This window comes from Oreochromis aureus, linkage group 6 (assembly GCF_013358895.1).
Source record: "Oreochromis aureus strain Israel breed Guangdong linkage group 6, ZZ_aureus, whole genome shotgun sequence".
Taxonomy (NCBI): Eukaryota; Metazoa; Chordata; class Actinopteri; order Cichliformes; family Cichlidae; genus Oreochromis; species Oreochromis aureus.
This window is the reverse complement of record NC_052947.1, coordinates 40,413,844-40,430,969: the sequence shown is the minus strand read 5'-3', so window position 1 is coordinate 40,430,969 and position 17,126 is coordinate 40,413,844. Positions and strand designations below refer to the sequence as shown.

The following is a 17,126-nucleotide window of genomic DNA, read 5'->3' as shown; positions in this document are numbered from 1 at the left end:
TGGACTAACAGAATACATAATGCTAATCCTGCATTTCTTCCTATGTGACAGATGTGCAGTATGTCACGTGCAGAGCTCAGATGTGCACAGAAGCTAACAGGAACTACCCGTTCCCTGGTTACATCGACATCAGCTCTTTGGTGGTTCAAGATGACTACATATTCATTCAGGTAGGGCTTTGTACACTCTGTTCCATCACTATCTGATCCATGATGAATTATAATAATAATAATAATGCATTGGATTTATATAGCACTTTTTAAGGCACCCAAAGCGCTTTACAATGACATTATTCATTCACGCTCACATTCACACACTGGTGGAGGCAGCTACGGTTGTAGCCACAGCTGCCCTGGGGCAGACTGACAGAAGCGAGGCTGCCATATCGCGCCATCGGCCCCTCTGGCCAACACCAGTAGGCGGTAGGTGAAGTGTCTTGCCCAAGGACACAACGACCAGGACAGAGAGGCCGGGGATCGAACCGGCGACCTTCCGGTTACAGGTGCCCTTCCCAACCCCCTGAGCCATGGTCACCCCGTGCATATGCATATTTAAAGGTATGCAAGATATGGTATATCTCCTACATTGAGAAGCACACTCAGCTTTTTGCATAAACTGCAAGTGTGGATTTGAATGGCTTTTAGATAAATGGCCATTAAGGGCAGAGTGACTTTAGGAACATTCGCGCTACAGGCGGCCTCAAATTGTTTTTGATCTGTTGAAACTGATTTAAAATATTGCTAAATTCAGGTGTTTCTTTCCTGTCATACTATTTCTGGTATGAGATTTTTTTGTCCTATACAAATGATTTCATTTGGCAGGAATAAAATATGTAAAAATCATTTCATGTTAACCTCAACTGAACATTTGTGCTTTGTTTTCCTGTGTGAGCAGTTTTAATATTCATCCTAGCCACAGAGTGGTGTGTCATATTAATCACGATTTGTGCAACAGAAAAATCTGAAATGGTAATGTCCTGAATCCCAAGTAACACAGATGCAATTTATGGGTTGTATTTTAATTTCCTCTCCAGCGTGAATATTATTTACTTTGACATTGTGCAAATGAGGTTTCATACATTTAAAAGTCAACAGAAAACGTCGGGATAATTACACACCTAGTCCATGGCAATGCCAGTTTTATTCAGATTTTCCTCAAAAAAAACTGCAGTGGTATTTGATATGTTCTAAAAATGTTTTAGGCAGAAGGGAAAAGATGGATCTGGTTTTGGTTTCTCATTATCGGTTTACCTTTTTAAAAATGGATGTTGATGAGACGGTGGCTACAAGTCTTGCAAACGTCAACTCATAGCTGCATCTTCTTAAACCACCTGCAAAAAACTTCACGATTTTCAGGTTTTACAGCAACAGCTACAGTAGATGGCACCTGTCCTCGACACTGCCAAAACAAACTAGTTACCTAGTCCTCCAAAGACCCTGACCCCTTTCACCTCTTCACAGCCAACAGAAGCATCACATAGACTTACACCAGCCTCAGAAATTGAGTCATCCAACTAGATGTATTTTATAATCATAGCTGGATGTTCTGAATACCATTTTAAGTTCCATCCATCCATCCATCCATTTGCTTCCGCTTATCCTTTTCAGGGTCGCGGGGGGCGCTGGAGCCTATCCCAGCTGTCATAGGGCGAGAGGCGGGGTACGCCCTGGACAGGTCGCCAGTCTGTCGCAGGGCCAACACACAAGGACAGACAACCATTCGCACTCACATTCACTCGCACATTTACACCTAGTGGCAATTTGGATTATCCAATTAACCTATCCCCACAAGTTTTGTGGGGATAGGTTTTAAGTTAATATTATTAATTTATATCATGATTTTGAGGTGCAGTAGTTGTAAATTCTCTTGCTGTTTGATCCTACTAAATGTTTTATTCAGTAGAGAATGGGTGGGTTCAGAAACTCAGCTTCAGTCACCTGCAGGCAAGTCCTTCCTCTGGAACCTTTTCTGCCCTTGGCAGCACATTAGACAAAGAAATAGTGGTTCTCCGAAGATCCTTCAATCCTGTTTGACCTCTCTCAAGTCTTTCAAATAAACTCACAAGCACTCAACCAGAACCACCCCTTCAATTCAAGCACCTCCACATTTTAGCACGTATGCGTCACAGATGAAAGATCCTGAAAGGGATGGGAAAAAAAATCCATCATACCAATTCCTCTTAAAGTTCAAACTGCCTCTGGTTACCCAGCCATCGATCTCCTGCTCCTTCACTCGATTGCATGTGGGACTGTTCTACAGCGCTCGCTGCTAGGCTGCTATATTTCCTCTCAGTGCTCAGTGTTTTCTCTCTGCTGGACCACTCGCAGCGCTTGCAAGATCGGTAAAAGAATCGCCTCTGTCGTACAACATTAATGCTGACTTCACTTCTCTTTAGTCAAGAACCACAGCTTTGATTTGAAGGTTTTCCTCTAATGAATTTCATAGTGTTATTGACAGGGAAGAAAAGTAGGTTATGAACCTGCAGTCTCACTTTGCTGGGTGCTTCTCTATTTGTACAAAGTGCTTCTGTCTTCTGTGGTCTTGTGCCTAATGACAATTCTCCATCACCCACCATTCCTGTGTTTCCTTGCTGCATAAGCTAACAGCTTAGTGTTTGCAAAGGGTCTAGACCATTAAGGATGAGTTTTTTTCTTTCCTAGACAGCAGATGAGGCTCAGTTAGGTAACTTAAAGATTTCTCTTGACAAAGAATAATGAGACTATTGATTCTCCTATGAGATATTTACCAAAGTCCACTTTGAAACCACCAGTGCATTGACACCTGGGCTGCATCCTCTGAACCCAAGCCAGGAGATGGCTATAAATGGCTGAGTTAAAAAAAAAAAAAAGAATAGAAAAGACTCCTGGGTAGCCACAATATTCAGCATTGCCTTGAAAATAAGGAGGAGAAAAAGTCAGAAATTGATGTGTGCTTTTTCCCAAACTTTAATTGTTTAGACAAATATGGTATGATGTCAGTAATGAGGTGACACATAAGGCCTTCTTCTCTGCATTTGTTTAGCAGCAGCAAATCTGAAAGTCAGAGAGAACTGCTACTTTGAAAAGTATCCTGAGACTCTAGCCAAAGCTTCGAGGAGTATAGAAGGACGTGTATCACGTATTATATTGTGACGACAAAAGTTAGTCTCATTTAATCTCATAAGAGAAAAAAATACCTTTTACCAGATTTAGTCAGTTGTTCATTTTTAATCAGTTGTTATTGGGCCTAAATGTGCGTTTAGTTTGCTTGTTCCCTTGTCACAAAGTGTGCTCACAGCAGGTAGCCCATTTCACAGTTTTACGCTGGATCCCCTTCCTGGCACAACTCCAAAGGGGATTTGTGGTTCTGACTGGAACTTAACCAACAACGTTTCACTTGGCAAATGAATGTGAAACTACTATATGGAGCCACTGTTACTGGGCTGTAAGATACAAATACAACTACAGAAATATCATCAAATATTCACACATAAAAGTCTTCCAGTTTCACTTCTAACCACCAAACATGGTAAATGGTAAATGGCCTGTATTTATATAGCGCCTTAAAAGTCCCTAAGGACCCCAAAGCGCTTTACATATCCAGTCATCCACCCATTCACACACTGGTGATGGCAAGCTACATTGTAGCCACAGCCACCCTGAGGCGCACTGACATACACATATACAACATACACATTAAAAACATGTATGTGTACAGTCAGATCCATAAGTACTTGGACACTTACATTATTGCATGACTATTAACAAAACCTCAATGAATTTTAAATGAAACCATGAAGATTTGATTGAAATGTAGAGTTTCAGTTTCAATTCAAGGTGTGTAACCAGTGCAGCCAACAGAAAACTGGACCAGTAGCTACTTTTCTCTCAGCTGCTGTTGGCAATTTAAAAAAATTTGCTTATGGCTGTTGAAACTGTGTTTTTGGTAAATGCAGTCTTTTGTTTTGCTCTCCACATGGACTGATTGCCTGAATTCAACCATAGCGTTCTTAATCAACTGGACAAATACGCGTGAAAGCCAAAAAGTTTCTGGTAACAAAATTCTTGTCAGACGGTAAAGTATGAGGACGAAAATCACAAGATTGGTTACAATGTGGAAACAAGGTTAATAATAGTCACTAATGTGCTACAGCTGATAGATTCGGGTGCACTGTCATACTGCTGATCACATGGGTGAGGAAGAAGTCTCATCGTGAATTAGATGTGTACAAGCATCTATACTCCTTTAATTAATAGAGTATTATATGTTCTAGGTTCCTACATCAGGGCGAGCCACATATTATGTGTCCTACAAGAGAGAGCCATTTATACAAATCAAGCTGCCCAAATATTCCCTGCCTAAGGTAAGCTGCAGTGCCTTTTTACTTGATGATGATGATGATGATGACACACAGAAATGCTTTTAACCTATGACACACCCATCAGCTCACCGGTGACTTGTTTAGGGTCAGAATTTGGATCACATTTTTCCATTTTTCTGGAATTTCCATTCACTGGTAAAACCAAACAAAGGTATAATATAGAACATTAAGGCCGAGATGAATGTAAGACATTTCATTTAAAAAAGGTTCTTCTAAACAGCTTCTAATTTCTGATATAATATAGAAAAAATCACCTCACTGCCCATTTCAATTCACACTTGTATAACTTACTCCATATTAAGAATAAGGCCCATTCTTTACAGTATGTCATCAACCATTTATATTCACACCTCAGCATTGATCTCATGACCAGCCCCATGGGGTCAGCATGTTCTAATCCGTCACCTCTCTGCCTCCGGTCATAACTCCTCTTAATCTCTCCCTCCGCTCTCTTGATAGGATTTACACATCGTCAGCACTGACGAGAAGCAGGTATTTGCTGCAGTGCAGGAATGGAACCAGAATGACACCTATAACCTCTACCTGTCTGACACCAGAGGGATCTATTTCACCTTGGCCATGGAAAATGTCAAGACCACCAGGGGCATTGGAGGGAACCAGATGCTAGACCTATACGAGGTAGACGCCTGATGAAATTAGTCACCCTGCGTGGATTCTGAAATAATGAATTCATGGGAAATTACAGGGATTAGTATTATTTTCACTCATTAGATCTGCGATATGGTAAACAGGTACAGGTACATGTGTGTGTCAACATTATTGGAGAAGAGCTGTTTCACAGCAAAAACAACAACACAATCAACAAAAGGTGTGAAATACAAGTTACTGTGTCCATGACAGCATGAGTGAATGAGGTGACCATTTTTAGTCAAACAGAGCCAAGAGCAGAGCTGAACTGTGACAGAGCATTTAGAATAGTCGGAGCTTTTGACTCATAGGGATTGTTTGGATAGTATTGGTAATGTTTGTTCAATGTTTTAACAGTGTATATATGACAGAAATTAAGGGAAGTATGATAGATACGCTTTAAATATATGAATTTTAACCATATATTTGACAGTGTGGTACACAGAGGCTTTTTTCTTTTAGCTGTTGTTGAAGTCTTCAGCATTTTTATTTGAACATTAACTCAATGTGAGGTATTACTATTGAATATCAGCTCACACTGTGAAACAATATGACTTTAATGCTGGTGTAAATTAAGAGCTCCAGAATCCTCCTATCAAACACGCCTCTAACGCATCAGCAAAAACTGTTATTAGCAGCCAGATCGTTGTGGTTAGTTTTGTCGTAAACAGTAACTCAGCAGCACCGGAATGAGACGTCCTGCATCAAGATCAATCAATCAATATGACGGTGAGAAAGAGCGCTGTTGGTACCAAGGCAGCTATTGTATTGCTCTGGTGAAAAGTGGCATGGACACCAACTGAAAGTAGCCTTTAAAAAAGCAGTCATCCTTAAGCAGGCGCTTAATAAAAAGTACCTGGCAGGTGACTGGATGAATAATCGCTAATATCGATGTCTCAGCCCATCATATCAGCCAGTTGAACCATTCGACCCAGAGAAGGATTGGGAAACTTCCAACTTTTGCTGCATTTTGGCTTTTTTCTTCTTTCTGCTGCTTACTTAGAGCTATTTTACATATTTTATTCATTGTGCATTTATTATCACTGCTATCAACACAAAATAACGAAGGCTGTTTAATAAGGTACGTTCCACATACGGATTTTAGCTCACTTAAGTCATTGGCTTTGTGTGTGTGTGTGTTTTTGTGCACACTAGTTTTCTGCATTAAATTGAGCAAAACGTATCTGTATTTGTTGCATTAATATGCAGTATTATAAAGATAAGATAAACTGTGGTTAATATTGATGATGATGATGATACTGTTCCATCCGTTTAAGCATATTATTGACATTACAGAACAAACATGAATACTAATAAAACCTGCAGTTGTGTGCAACAGCACTGCTGGAACTTCTCAGAGTCAGGTTTGCATTTCAGGCTGCGGGCTTCCTCCCTGCAAACATGCATACAGTGTAAAGAGTGCATTTAATGGGGCTCACTGCCATGCAGCTCTGGACTTGTAATGACCTTGTTAGCTAACCTGCTGCCTGCTATACGGTTTTGTATTCATAGTAGAATTCCCTTCTCCACTCCCGGGTGAACCCAGTTTATCAGTCCTACACTGGCAGGTGTGACTGAGAGAGTGTGGAAGGAAGTGAGATATTGGCCAGCAGCAGTAACAGCAGGATGGTAATTAACAATGCCATTACTTGCCCTGCACAGTATGTGCATACGTGAGTGTGTGCGCAGTTTCTATTTCTATGCAGCAGTTGTTAAGGCATTTAACCAAGCAGCACGACAAAAGCGCTTTAATCGTGTTTGGCTCGGCCACATTTCTCGATCTGAACCTAAACAAGAGAGATGACACACTGCTACCCTGATAATTCAGAGCCATTACACAAGGAAAGATATGTGCGACAGAATTCATCTCGTTTATTGTTGTTGCTCCGTGACAAACCGTTCTTCACACAGGAGACGTTTCAGAGAGAAGCTGCAGCTCCAGTCGGAGACGGCGAACTATGGGAAAGTTGTTTTGTTAGAAGTCACTTCTCTTCCCAGAGAGCCTCTGTTCTTTGTGCACCCTCCCTCCACAAATCAATTATTCTTTTTTTCCCCACACAGAAAATTGGACAATTATCTCCAAAATTAGAGGGATTATTTTATTGTCAGTCAGATTGGATAAGGGCAATTTTTGTAATCATGAGCTTTTGTTGTGCAAACTAATTTTCTGTTGACATCAGGGCTCTACATCACCTGCTAAAGCTTCCTTCAGTCTGAGAGTGGGCTTAGCAGGTGGCTCTTTGACGATTAGCACTCAGATTGTGCGGAGTTCACTGTATCAAAAATCATCTCTCTCTCGCCTCACAATAAACAGTTCAGGATGATTGATTGGAGACATTAAGTGGGTTGTTGTCGGTGGAGAGTATTTAATGATCTGGATGATACTGATACTCAGGATGATGTGGTTCTTCATGGCTGTGTTTTCCCACCAGCAAGTGCAAACCCAACAACGCAACGTTCAACAGATGATTCAGACAAACTACTGACATCAAATATATGCCAGTCCCATCTGTGCGGTGTAGATGCACAATCTTGGATCTTTTTGTTATATTCTCAGTCATGTTCTCGTGAGCAGTTTGCTCATAGACTATGATTGTCCACTTCAGTGCAAAACTGCTTACTACTGTTATGGAAATCAATCTGGACACAAACGAGCCGTCTCTCTGAGATTTGAATTTGCCTTTGTAAACGGGTCAAACAACAATAGATGACGACAGCATTCTGCACGGTATTTGACCGAGAATAATAACAAGCATAGAATCATTTATAGGAACAAGTTATCAACCAGCCATGGTCGTAGAAGACAATCAGAACATTCTGTGCAAACGAGTATATCTTGAAATAGAGGATGATATGAAGACAAAATCAGGATACCGCTGAGCCTTCCACACATCCGTAGAAAAATGGATCAACAAAATAGAGAGGACAAAATCTTAACATTTTCTATCACACCACCACAACCAGCTGATGGATGGAGTACTGGCAGATGGTGCTCACAAGGTCATGTTGTCAGACGTAAGGTTGTATATTCACTTAAGAGCAAAAGAACAGCACAGTAACTGCAAAGGTCATGAGCTATCCCCCATTTCTTTATATTTCCGGCCATGAGTGTATTGAAACGTGTGCTCCAGTATAGAAGGCAAAAACAGTGTTTGTACAATTTAAACAACCTTGAAAGTCATTTTTTGGTACGACCACCTTTATTCTTTAACACAGCAAATTTAATCTCTGCAAATAGTCTTTAGGAATAGTTCTCCTGGCTCCTTGAAGGACATTCCAACATCTTCCTTGGATGCTGGCTGATGTTTGTGTTGTTCTTTGCCAAGATGATTCCACACGACCACTTTAAAAATGACAAGAACATCTGGCTGCATGGAAGCAAAACACAAACAAAAGAGGGTTGGCTCACTTTTGCACAATACTGCAGGTCTAGGTAACTTATTGTGCTTGGCCAGTTTTAGGTGCTAGATTAGGAATAACATAAGATTCTGGTTTCAGTTAAAATATGCAAATCAGTAACCGTTTCTGTAAAAAGTGATCTCGTTAATGCTGTAGACTTCTACATCATGCACTGCCACAGAACACCCTGTGTGGAACTGTGACATACCAGCAGCTTTAACTACTTGCTGATTTTACATAGAATACCTGGTACAGAGGAAGTGAGACGGGGCAGGCACAGGAAAGGGTGAGCAGGCAAAGCTTCAACAACAAAATATCCCAAATTATTAGTGATGAGCTTATAGAACCAGTCCACAATTGCTCACTTCTTTGTACAACGCCATTTCTGCTGCACAGTAATAACTATGCTTATTGAAGATTATTGTTTGCATCGTGCAAATCTTTGAATTTTTACACAATGTGAGTTCATTGGTGTTCCCTCGACCCCCCAAAACAAACTCAAACATTAAGCATTAAAAACAAGGTGAAAGGTCATACAGGACAGTGTTTGTTCCTTTTCTGGGTAATCTTGATAAAAAAGTTTTCAAAGGCTTGACAATCAATAAATAATCTCATTTATTCTCTGCTTCCAGCTCTATAAATCTGTGCCCTTTCTTTGAAAATTAGGTCAGGCTAGAGCAAAATGAAATCTTTTGCAGATCCAGTAAAATCGATTCATATTGATGTTTAACTGCATTAGAGACATTTCATTTGTCTTCTACACACTCTTGGCAAAACCTCAAAATTAGATCTCACACACTCAGAAAATGTTCCTTTGACTCTTTTACTCTGTTGCAAACAAATCGCAAAACAGTTCTGGTTTAAATAATTAGTAATAATACTTTAATAAGTGATCATTATAGCTTCATGAAACACACCTAAAATACAATAAATGAGGATGAATATTTATTTTTTTCAAAAGGTAAAAAGAAAAATCATAACGGAAGCACAAAACTGGTCCATGAACAGCTCCGAACTGCAGTCATAACACTATTTAAGAAAGTTGGAACCTGCCCCAAATAATTCAGTCCAACATAAAAGGCTGAGGAGATGCAAGAAAATATTAAACATTTATAATGATGATTCCACATTTAGTTTCCTGTGCTCAATCTAAAAAAAAACCCCAAACCACAAAATAGTTAAAACAATATCATTTAATTTGTTTGCTACAAAAACTGTACATGTTCCAGGTGAGGCGACACTTTTTGCCAGAGCTTGTGTTCATACTTTTGGAAATGCAAAAATAAAGAGGACCATTCTCACACCTTCCACGAGCAGTCAGTGCTAATCAGTCAGTGTGACCCAGTGTCTGCTGGAGCAAAGCAGATTAAACTCAAATTCAAACGCAAAATATAAAAGTTAATGCCAAATCCTTACCAACAGTCATGACTCGTGCTCGTGTTAAAAGCAGCTGAGTGTTGGACGTCTCGGTTGAAGAGCTGCTGCACAGTTGTCATGCAATATTCTTTGTTCCATTTCCACTCGCTCACAGCAAATGGCAGCAATCAGTGTGGCGTGAAGGCGGCAAATCAGCACATTTCAGAGTAATCTGTGCTTTGGAACAGAGATCTGCGTCCTTCACTGTATCTTAAAGAAAGTTATGTGGGAGGAAAGAAAGGGCTGGATGCTGCTGGACATATAAAGTTCTGCTTGTTTGCCTGCAGGTGTGTGTGTGTGTGTGTGAATCTGACAGAGGAGGTGGAGGCAATAAATAATTACTGCCACGATTGACAGGTCAGGTTGGATGAGGACGGGAGGACCCTCGTTAGCCGCATCCATCCTGAGCCACATGTTTCTATGACAATGTCAAATGCGCTGCCTATTAGTGCCACTTATACAGACGTGCCCCTTCGGGGAGGCAAACACATCCATGTGGAGACCCTCACTATGGCAACCATTTAGAGTGACTCTGTCCTTTCCATTGCATGTCATGCTTTGGTTTTGTTGAGGGATGTGTCTAATCCCTGAGAGACGACTGGCGGGGTGGATTTGGTCAGAGAACTGTGAGTCTACACTGTTACAGGTGTGCGTGTGAGATTCGGTTCAATTGTTGGAAAACAGACAAGGTGTCACTTCTCAACCGTCATCATTTTGTACTGTCTAGATTACTGAGACGTGTAAGGATATAATTACAGAGAGCACAGTGTAAGAAACGGCAGCCTGCTCTGTTGACGGTGTCTGCAAGACTGTCAGCTGAAGAAAGAAAGGATAAGTGTGCCATTTGCATTTAACTGGTGTTGTGAAGATTGCCGCCTCAATACACAAAATGCCTTTTCTGATGAGAGTGCCAGGTATGCTTTTTCATGCGCAACTGAGGCCCTAACTGTTATGGGTGTTGGGAGGGGTGTTGTGTGTGAAGTGCTCCCTGATGACTTGCTTTAAAGATGGGTTTCAACCTGTTATGTGTCTGTGCCAATCAGGTGGCTGGAATTAAAGGCATGTTAATCGCCAACAAGAGGCACGACAACCAGGTGAAAACCTACATTACCTACAATAAAGGGCGGGACTGGAGGCTCCTGCAGGCTCCTGCATCTGACCTGGAGGGGAATGACATCCACTGCATACTGGTAAGGTAGACGTCAAATGGGTCAGGGTTAGGGTCTTGTGTTTATGGAAATGTATGGAAATTACACACAGACTCGTTTTCATATCTTAGTGAGGACATCTATTATACATAATAGGGCTGCTTGCCCTAACCCTCAGCCTACACCTAACTGTAACCCTGACACTAAAACCACATTTTGAGCCTCAAAAATGTCTTCAAACTCTGGGGACGGGGATGTTGGTCCCCACAAGTATAGTAACATGAAAATTTTCTGTCCTCACAAAGACATCTAAACATGCACACACACAAAAATATGTTTTGCTGATTTGTAGCACTGCTCTATAGCCGGAGCTTACGAATGCACCCTCATGAAGCCTGTTCTAAAACCTAAAATAAATCATCTGTGTAGTAAATAATAGTTGGAAATTGGTCTTTTAGTTGGTGAAAGCCCTGATTCTCACAGGTATGAACATTCTCACCAAGTCAGCAGTTACATTTCCCACAGCCAGATGTTTCCTGCACTGGACAAGCAAACCTTAGCTTAATCTGCAATCTAGTTTTTAGGAAACCCCTTCCAGTGAACCGTGGACCTGTGGTATAGCACATGGAAAAGATCTGCAACATCCATTCATTAAGAACTGGTTATCATTTAAAACTGCATGCTCAGATTATTCAATGAATTCTAGCTATTTAAATTAATTACAGTTAGATGAGTACACACGGCCCAGATAGACATGTGCATGCTAGTCCAAGTCATGTACTAAAAACTAATATTAGTGCATAATATAGTGTCCAACCTCTGTTTTAATCATGAGGAAGATGCAGTACTCGAGCGGCAGATCCAGATCAGCTGTACGTGTTAAAGGTCTGTCCTCATTAGATAGCTTCCCTGCATCTAAAACTAACAGGCAGACCGTTAGCAGGAATCATGGTTGAGACATTAGGAGGACTTCGTGCTGTTTAAGAGGTTATTTCAGGGCCGTGCGGTGTGGCTTACAGGTTCCCTGTGATTGTGCATTCATGTGACATTTTAATTACTGCTGTAGATTCCTTTTGATTACCCTGTTCAGTCCCACTGCCCTCGGTGTCCTTACACCAGTGACACGCTGTCTGCTGCAAAGATGAAAGCAGACACGGGGTTTTTTTCTGCTCCGTGAACAAATGTAATTGTCTTCTGTTGTTTGCATGCCCTGGAGGCTCAACTTCACACTTTAATGCAAATTCCATCATTCTTTGTTTTAATGACAGATTAAATGTAATTAGCAAAACTTCTGAAGGCACCGTTAGCGCTCTTTGGGAGACTAATGAATCAGGAATTTTTTGTTGTTTGTTCTCTAATTTTTCTGACCCTATCATTTTCACATAACAGATCAGCACTGCTTCCCATGCTATTACCTGGCAGTTAATTAGATAAGCTAGATGCATAGCAAGACTGAGTTAGATCATACTTTGTCCATTATTATTGCCACTTACAGTGATGCACGTATGCATACATAGTTGTTCTTATTTTCAACTTGTCTGGGCACTGCATCTAAACTTCGGTGCTTCTTTTCTCTAAAATCAACATCCACTTCAGTTTATGATTTCTTTTAAATCTTTTACAGCCTTTCTGCTCCCTTCATCTACAACTCCAAATGTCTGAGAACCCTTACTTGTCAGGAACAATTTCCACCAAGAATTCTGCACCGGGAATCATAGTTGCCACAGGTGAGTAAAAACACTGAACACCAAAGACAGTTTGCACATTAAAAATGCATAAGATGACTTTTTTTCATACACTGAACACTTTACGTTTACCAATGTCTGCACATGTAAGGTAGCTTAAAAATCTGGATTTTCTCTGATGCTTCAGCTGCTTCTAACAGACTGTGGACTGATTTCGATTGTATGTGAAGGTTGCAGGTTGAATTTTGGAATGTGCATGCTTATGCTTGCTCACAGGTGCCTTCCCTCACTGCCACTGCCTCTTTTCTGCTCCATCTCAACATCAACACAACATAGACGTCAACACAAACTCCACACAAGCACACTGATATGGCTTCAGGTGGTATTTCTTTAGTGATAACGTTAGTAAGCAAACTCTTTGTCTAAATTAGCAGGCAGGCTAACATCAGCTACCATTAGAAAAATGATGAAGTCCATACAGAAACGTTCAGTTTGCGGGTAAAATCGACCCATGAACTGTCTTTCTTGCTCTTGGTAGTGAGCGTCCAAGTAAATCACAGTACATTCATCTTATTACAGTTGCTCAAATGCAAGATGTACAGTATGACTAACATTTGATTTATGCATTAATAGCCAGCATGGGGAGGTTAATCAGTTAGCAGCAACTCCCTGGCAACCACCAGTTGCTAGGCAAAAAAACCGCATTCCCCAACTGGGTGATGAAAAGCTCTTACTGTGTTCAGTAGCAGTACTTCTGGGTCATCAGTAGTTTGCACGGCACACGGTGACTAGTCTGCAAAATCATAGTAACGACTCTCTAAGCAGCACTAAAACTTTAAAGTAAAGCCTGTGCCCCAGAACTCCAGCCAACATGTTTTTGAAGGTATAAGTTTTACTTTGAAGGCAAACTGTGTTTGTTTCCGAGGGTTTCTTCCATGCAGTAAGCAAACAAAGGAATGACAACCAGGTTTTCTTTGCAACTGATTTTACCAAGCAGGAGCCGCAGCCTCCAGAAAACCGACACCAGCCAGCCTTGAGCAGCGTTGCATGACATCACACAGGAGGCCTTTACACAGTATTTCTCCTGGTCTCTCTGCATGTGTGTGCAGGACAGTCCTGTGCCTGTCTCATCAGAGTGTCATCAATGCTTTTCTGAAGTGGTGCATAGTAAAAATAACAAATTTGTACAATGCTGATTTTGATTAATAATGTTATATTAATTATAATAATGCATCATCTAATCCAGAATGTTATTTTACATTTGTAATAGTATATTGCATATTAACATCGCACAGGTTTAGTTTTGCCTTATGTTGCTATTTTAGTATGAAAATTAACATTTCACAGGATCAAGAGTCGTCCCAGTCAGCAGCCTGATTATCTAATGCAGCTCTGATGTGACCCCTACTTGACCCCCACTTAAGCTTCTGTCTCAGCGATTCTTTAAGCTTCACTGTGCAGAGTGCACCGCAGGAGCTCCGCTTCACGTATAGACTGACATGTTGTGGATGTGTCCATCAGTTTTGATGCCTTGTGTGGGGAAAGGCCACACTTATGTGTTGTGTGTGCCTGTAAGTGTTAAGGAAGAAAGAGAAATGAGATGAAGTAGATGTGTTAGCGCCAATGGAGGAAAAAAACCCTTGGTTTTGCTTTGAGCGTGTACATTTATGTTGTTTTGTCCTCGTTATGTGAAAACGCTGAATAAACATACATTCCCAGCGTGATGCTTGCACAGTATGTACTCATGTGCGCTTGTGTGTATTTCTGGCTGAGACTTTGCTTTGGCACCGTGATTCACTTTGCCCGCTGCGCCTTTTAAGACGTCAGCTGGTGCAGAGATCATCTCACCAACATGACAAACACCATCCAGATCAAACACGTGCCTATTTACTGAGCCGCGGCCAAGATAGTAGAGCAGTACAACAGAAGAAACGAGTTCACTCACTGCACACTCGCAGGAAAAGGCTTTGGAGGCGCCGTGCTGCAACACCGCAGAATGACGGCGCGAGAGAGGCACCCACCCTCTTCTACACCGCGCATTACGCTGTCCTCATAATGAAGGCATCCACAGGAATTAACATGAAATATTCTCTGTTATTCACATGACTTGCTAGTCAGCAAGCAAATACGGGAATCAAGCCAAGATGATAAATTAATCAGAGACATGGTGTGATTTACAGCATGTGTTTAAAACACATATGGCCTCTTATCTTTGTGAGATCTCACTGTGTTTTTCATGCTTTGTGTGTGTGTGTGTGTGTGTGTGTGTGTGTGTGTGTGTGTGTGTGTGTGTGTGTGTGTGTGTGTGTGCACTGCAGGAAATATCGGAGCAGAGCTCTCTTACAACAATGTTGGCATGTTCATATCATCTGATGCTGGCAATACCTGGAGACCGGTGAGCCTCACACCTACATTTACACCCACAGCCAGCAGACCTGCAGCAGTTTCAAACTTTGACAGATGATGTAAAAAATTAAACACTTTTACAAATATTGTATTTTCTGGCTTCTTGTTATGCAACACCTTTAGTTTCCACTGCAGGTTACAACAGGCTTTTTTATAAGACACTTCAGACACGCTACACGGCAAAGCAAGAGTGCAGACAATGATATCATTAACGGCTGAATTATTATAGTATTGTGCTTCCCTGCTTGGGTCATTCAATCTGGCTTTTTGGCCGTGATGAACAGAAGAACGACCTCTTTAACTTCCCATATTTACCTCTGAGAGACTTGCCCACCTTTTACATTCTGTTTTTGCCCTTGTTAGGGCTCCTAGCATCTAATTCACATTGAGCTTCTGGTTTAAATGGTTTACAATCCACTGCATTTTAATTTTATCTGAATTTCACCCAACTTTTTTGGAAATGGGACATAATTTTGTAACCTTTGTCACTGTGTTTTTGATACTAATATCTGTGAATGTCTGTTCAGATTTTTGAAGAGGAGCACAATATTTGGTTTCTGGACAAAGGAGGGGCTCTTGTTGCTGTGAAGCAGCCATCTGTGCCAACTAGACATTTGTGGTATGTCCATTTAGAGAACTTTTTTGGACAAGTTTCCTGTCCTAAATTGCTTTTCCAATTTCCTATGGCTCTTTTAAGGTTAATCCAACAGTTAGAGTTCCAAAAAAAGTGAATGTGCATATTATATGTGACACTTGATCCATTTAGTGATGCACTTTGACTATGGCTCTTAAAAAAAGAGAAAAAAAAATCATACCCAATCTAATTTGAGGGTTTTCTTTTTTTTTCCCCCAGACCACTTATCATTAACAGCCAGCAGTCAGACCCCCCCCGCCGCCGCCTCCTTTTACTGTTTTCATTAACATGTTGTCTTCCTCTTGCCAAATCGGGTGCCTTGCTTTGCCTCCGTGCAAGCTAATCCAAGTGAGACCAGATCTGTGCGCTCGCTTTTGCAACAATTTTGAAATTAGTTTTAGAAGCAGTGAAGTGTAGCCTGCTGGGTTTTTGTCTCCCAACCAATTTAAGTGCGATGGTAGAGGAAGTGAAGAAAAAAAAAGATTGATATAAGTATCTCCACAGTCACTGTATCGCAGCTTTCATAGGCAGTTTTAGCTTAAACAGTTCCCCTGACTGAATCTCATAATAGGTGCATGGCAACGCTTTTTCTGTTGTTAGTGCTTTTAGCCAAATGAAGGCAGTGGCAACGTGGGACGATCTTCTGAGCACCGGCCTCAGTGGTGTTTCAACCCACGTCACACTCGGGTACTCCTAGTTGTTCTCACTTCAGCACCAATGTTGATATGCTGTCAGAATCAATGTAGCCCAAGACCCGATGATGAAAGCTGTCCAATCTTTTGTTCCCGTCTCCTTCTCCCTCTGCACTTTTTTAGTCAAAAATGAAACAGTTCTATTCTGGTCTTGTGTTTTTTCGCTTCTGTGTTGACTTTTTATCCAGGAAACAATGATGTTGCCTTTTTTTCCTTTGACACCGAAACCTTTCCTTTGTTTATGTCTTCCAAAAGCAGTTTTGTGCTTCTTTGTTTTAATAACTAGGCGGACTCTCTTAAATTCCCTTTCAATGCCTCAGCCTTTAATATTTACCAAACGCTACAATAGCTAATTGCACAGAGACTCGGAGACTCCTGTGTAGAGACAAGCCGGTCGTTCTGATCCCTACCTAAATCCTCCCCTATGACCAGGATCTAATAGAGAGCGTCTGTGTCTGCGCCGTCGCTGTTGCCGGGTTTGTGATGAGAATGTGTTCTGACGTACAATACACAGGGTCAGCTTTGACGAAGGCAGGCAGTGGACCCAGCACAGCTTCTCCTCGGTGCCCCTGTTTGTGGATGGAGTGCTGGTGGAGGCTGGGGCTGAAAACCAAATCATGACGTAAGTCCACAAAGAGCTGAATGATATGTTACAATGTGTTGATGTGATTTGAGTAAAGGGCGGCAGTGGGGCGTCCTCAGGGTTATTTTTGCTCTCCAGAGAGGCCCAAAAGATCG

At 41.3% G+C, this 17,126-nt stretch overlaps 1 protein-coding gene across 3 annotated transcripts in view; it reads left to right on the top strand.

Moving 5' to 3' along the window:
- The window catches only part of sorcs3 (sortilin related VPS10 domain containing receptor 3), a 233,671-nt gene that overhangs the window by 168,286 nt on the left and 48,259 nt on the right, over positions 1 to 17,126 (top strand). For all 3 annotated transcript variants that reach the window (XM_031744408.2, XM_039614103.1, XM_039614102.1), the window contains exons 7-14: positions 52 to 170; positions 4,253 to 4,342; positions 4,820 to 4,999; positions 10,867 to 11,013; positions 12,596 to 12,698; positions 14,975 to 15,051; positions 15,590 to 15,681; positions 16,903 to 17,010. In XM_031744408.2, coding sequence (XP_031600268.2) covers positions 52 to 170; positions 4,253 to 4,342; positions 4,820 to 4,999; positions 10,867 to 11,013; positions 12,596 to 12,698; positions 14,975 to 15,051; positions 15,590 to 15,681; positions 16,903 to 17,010 — 916 coding nt within the window. The remainder of the gene's footprint in view (positions 1 to 51; positions 171 to 4,252; positions 4,343 to 4,819; positions 5,000 to 10,866; positions 11,014 to 12,595; positions 12,699 to 14,974; positions 15,052 to 15,589; positions 15,682 to 16,902; positions 17,011 to 17,126) is intronic.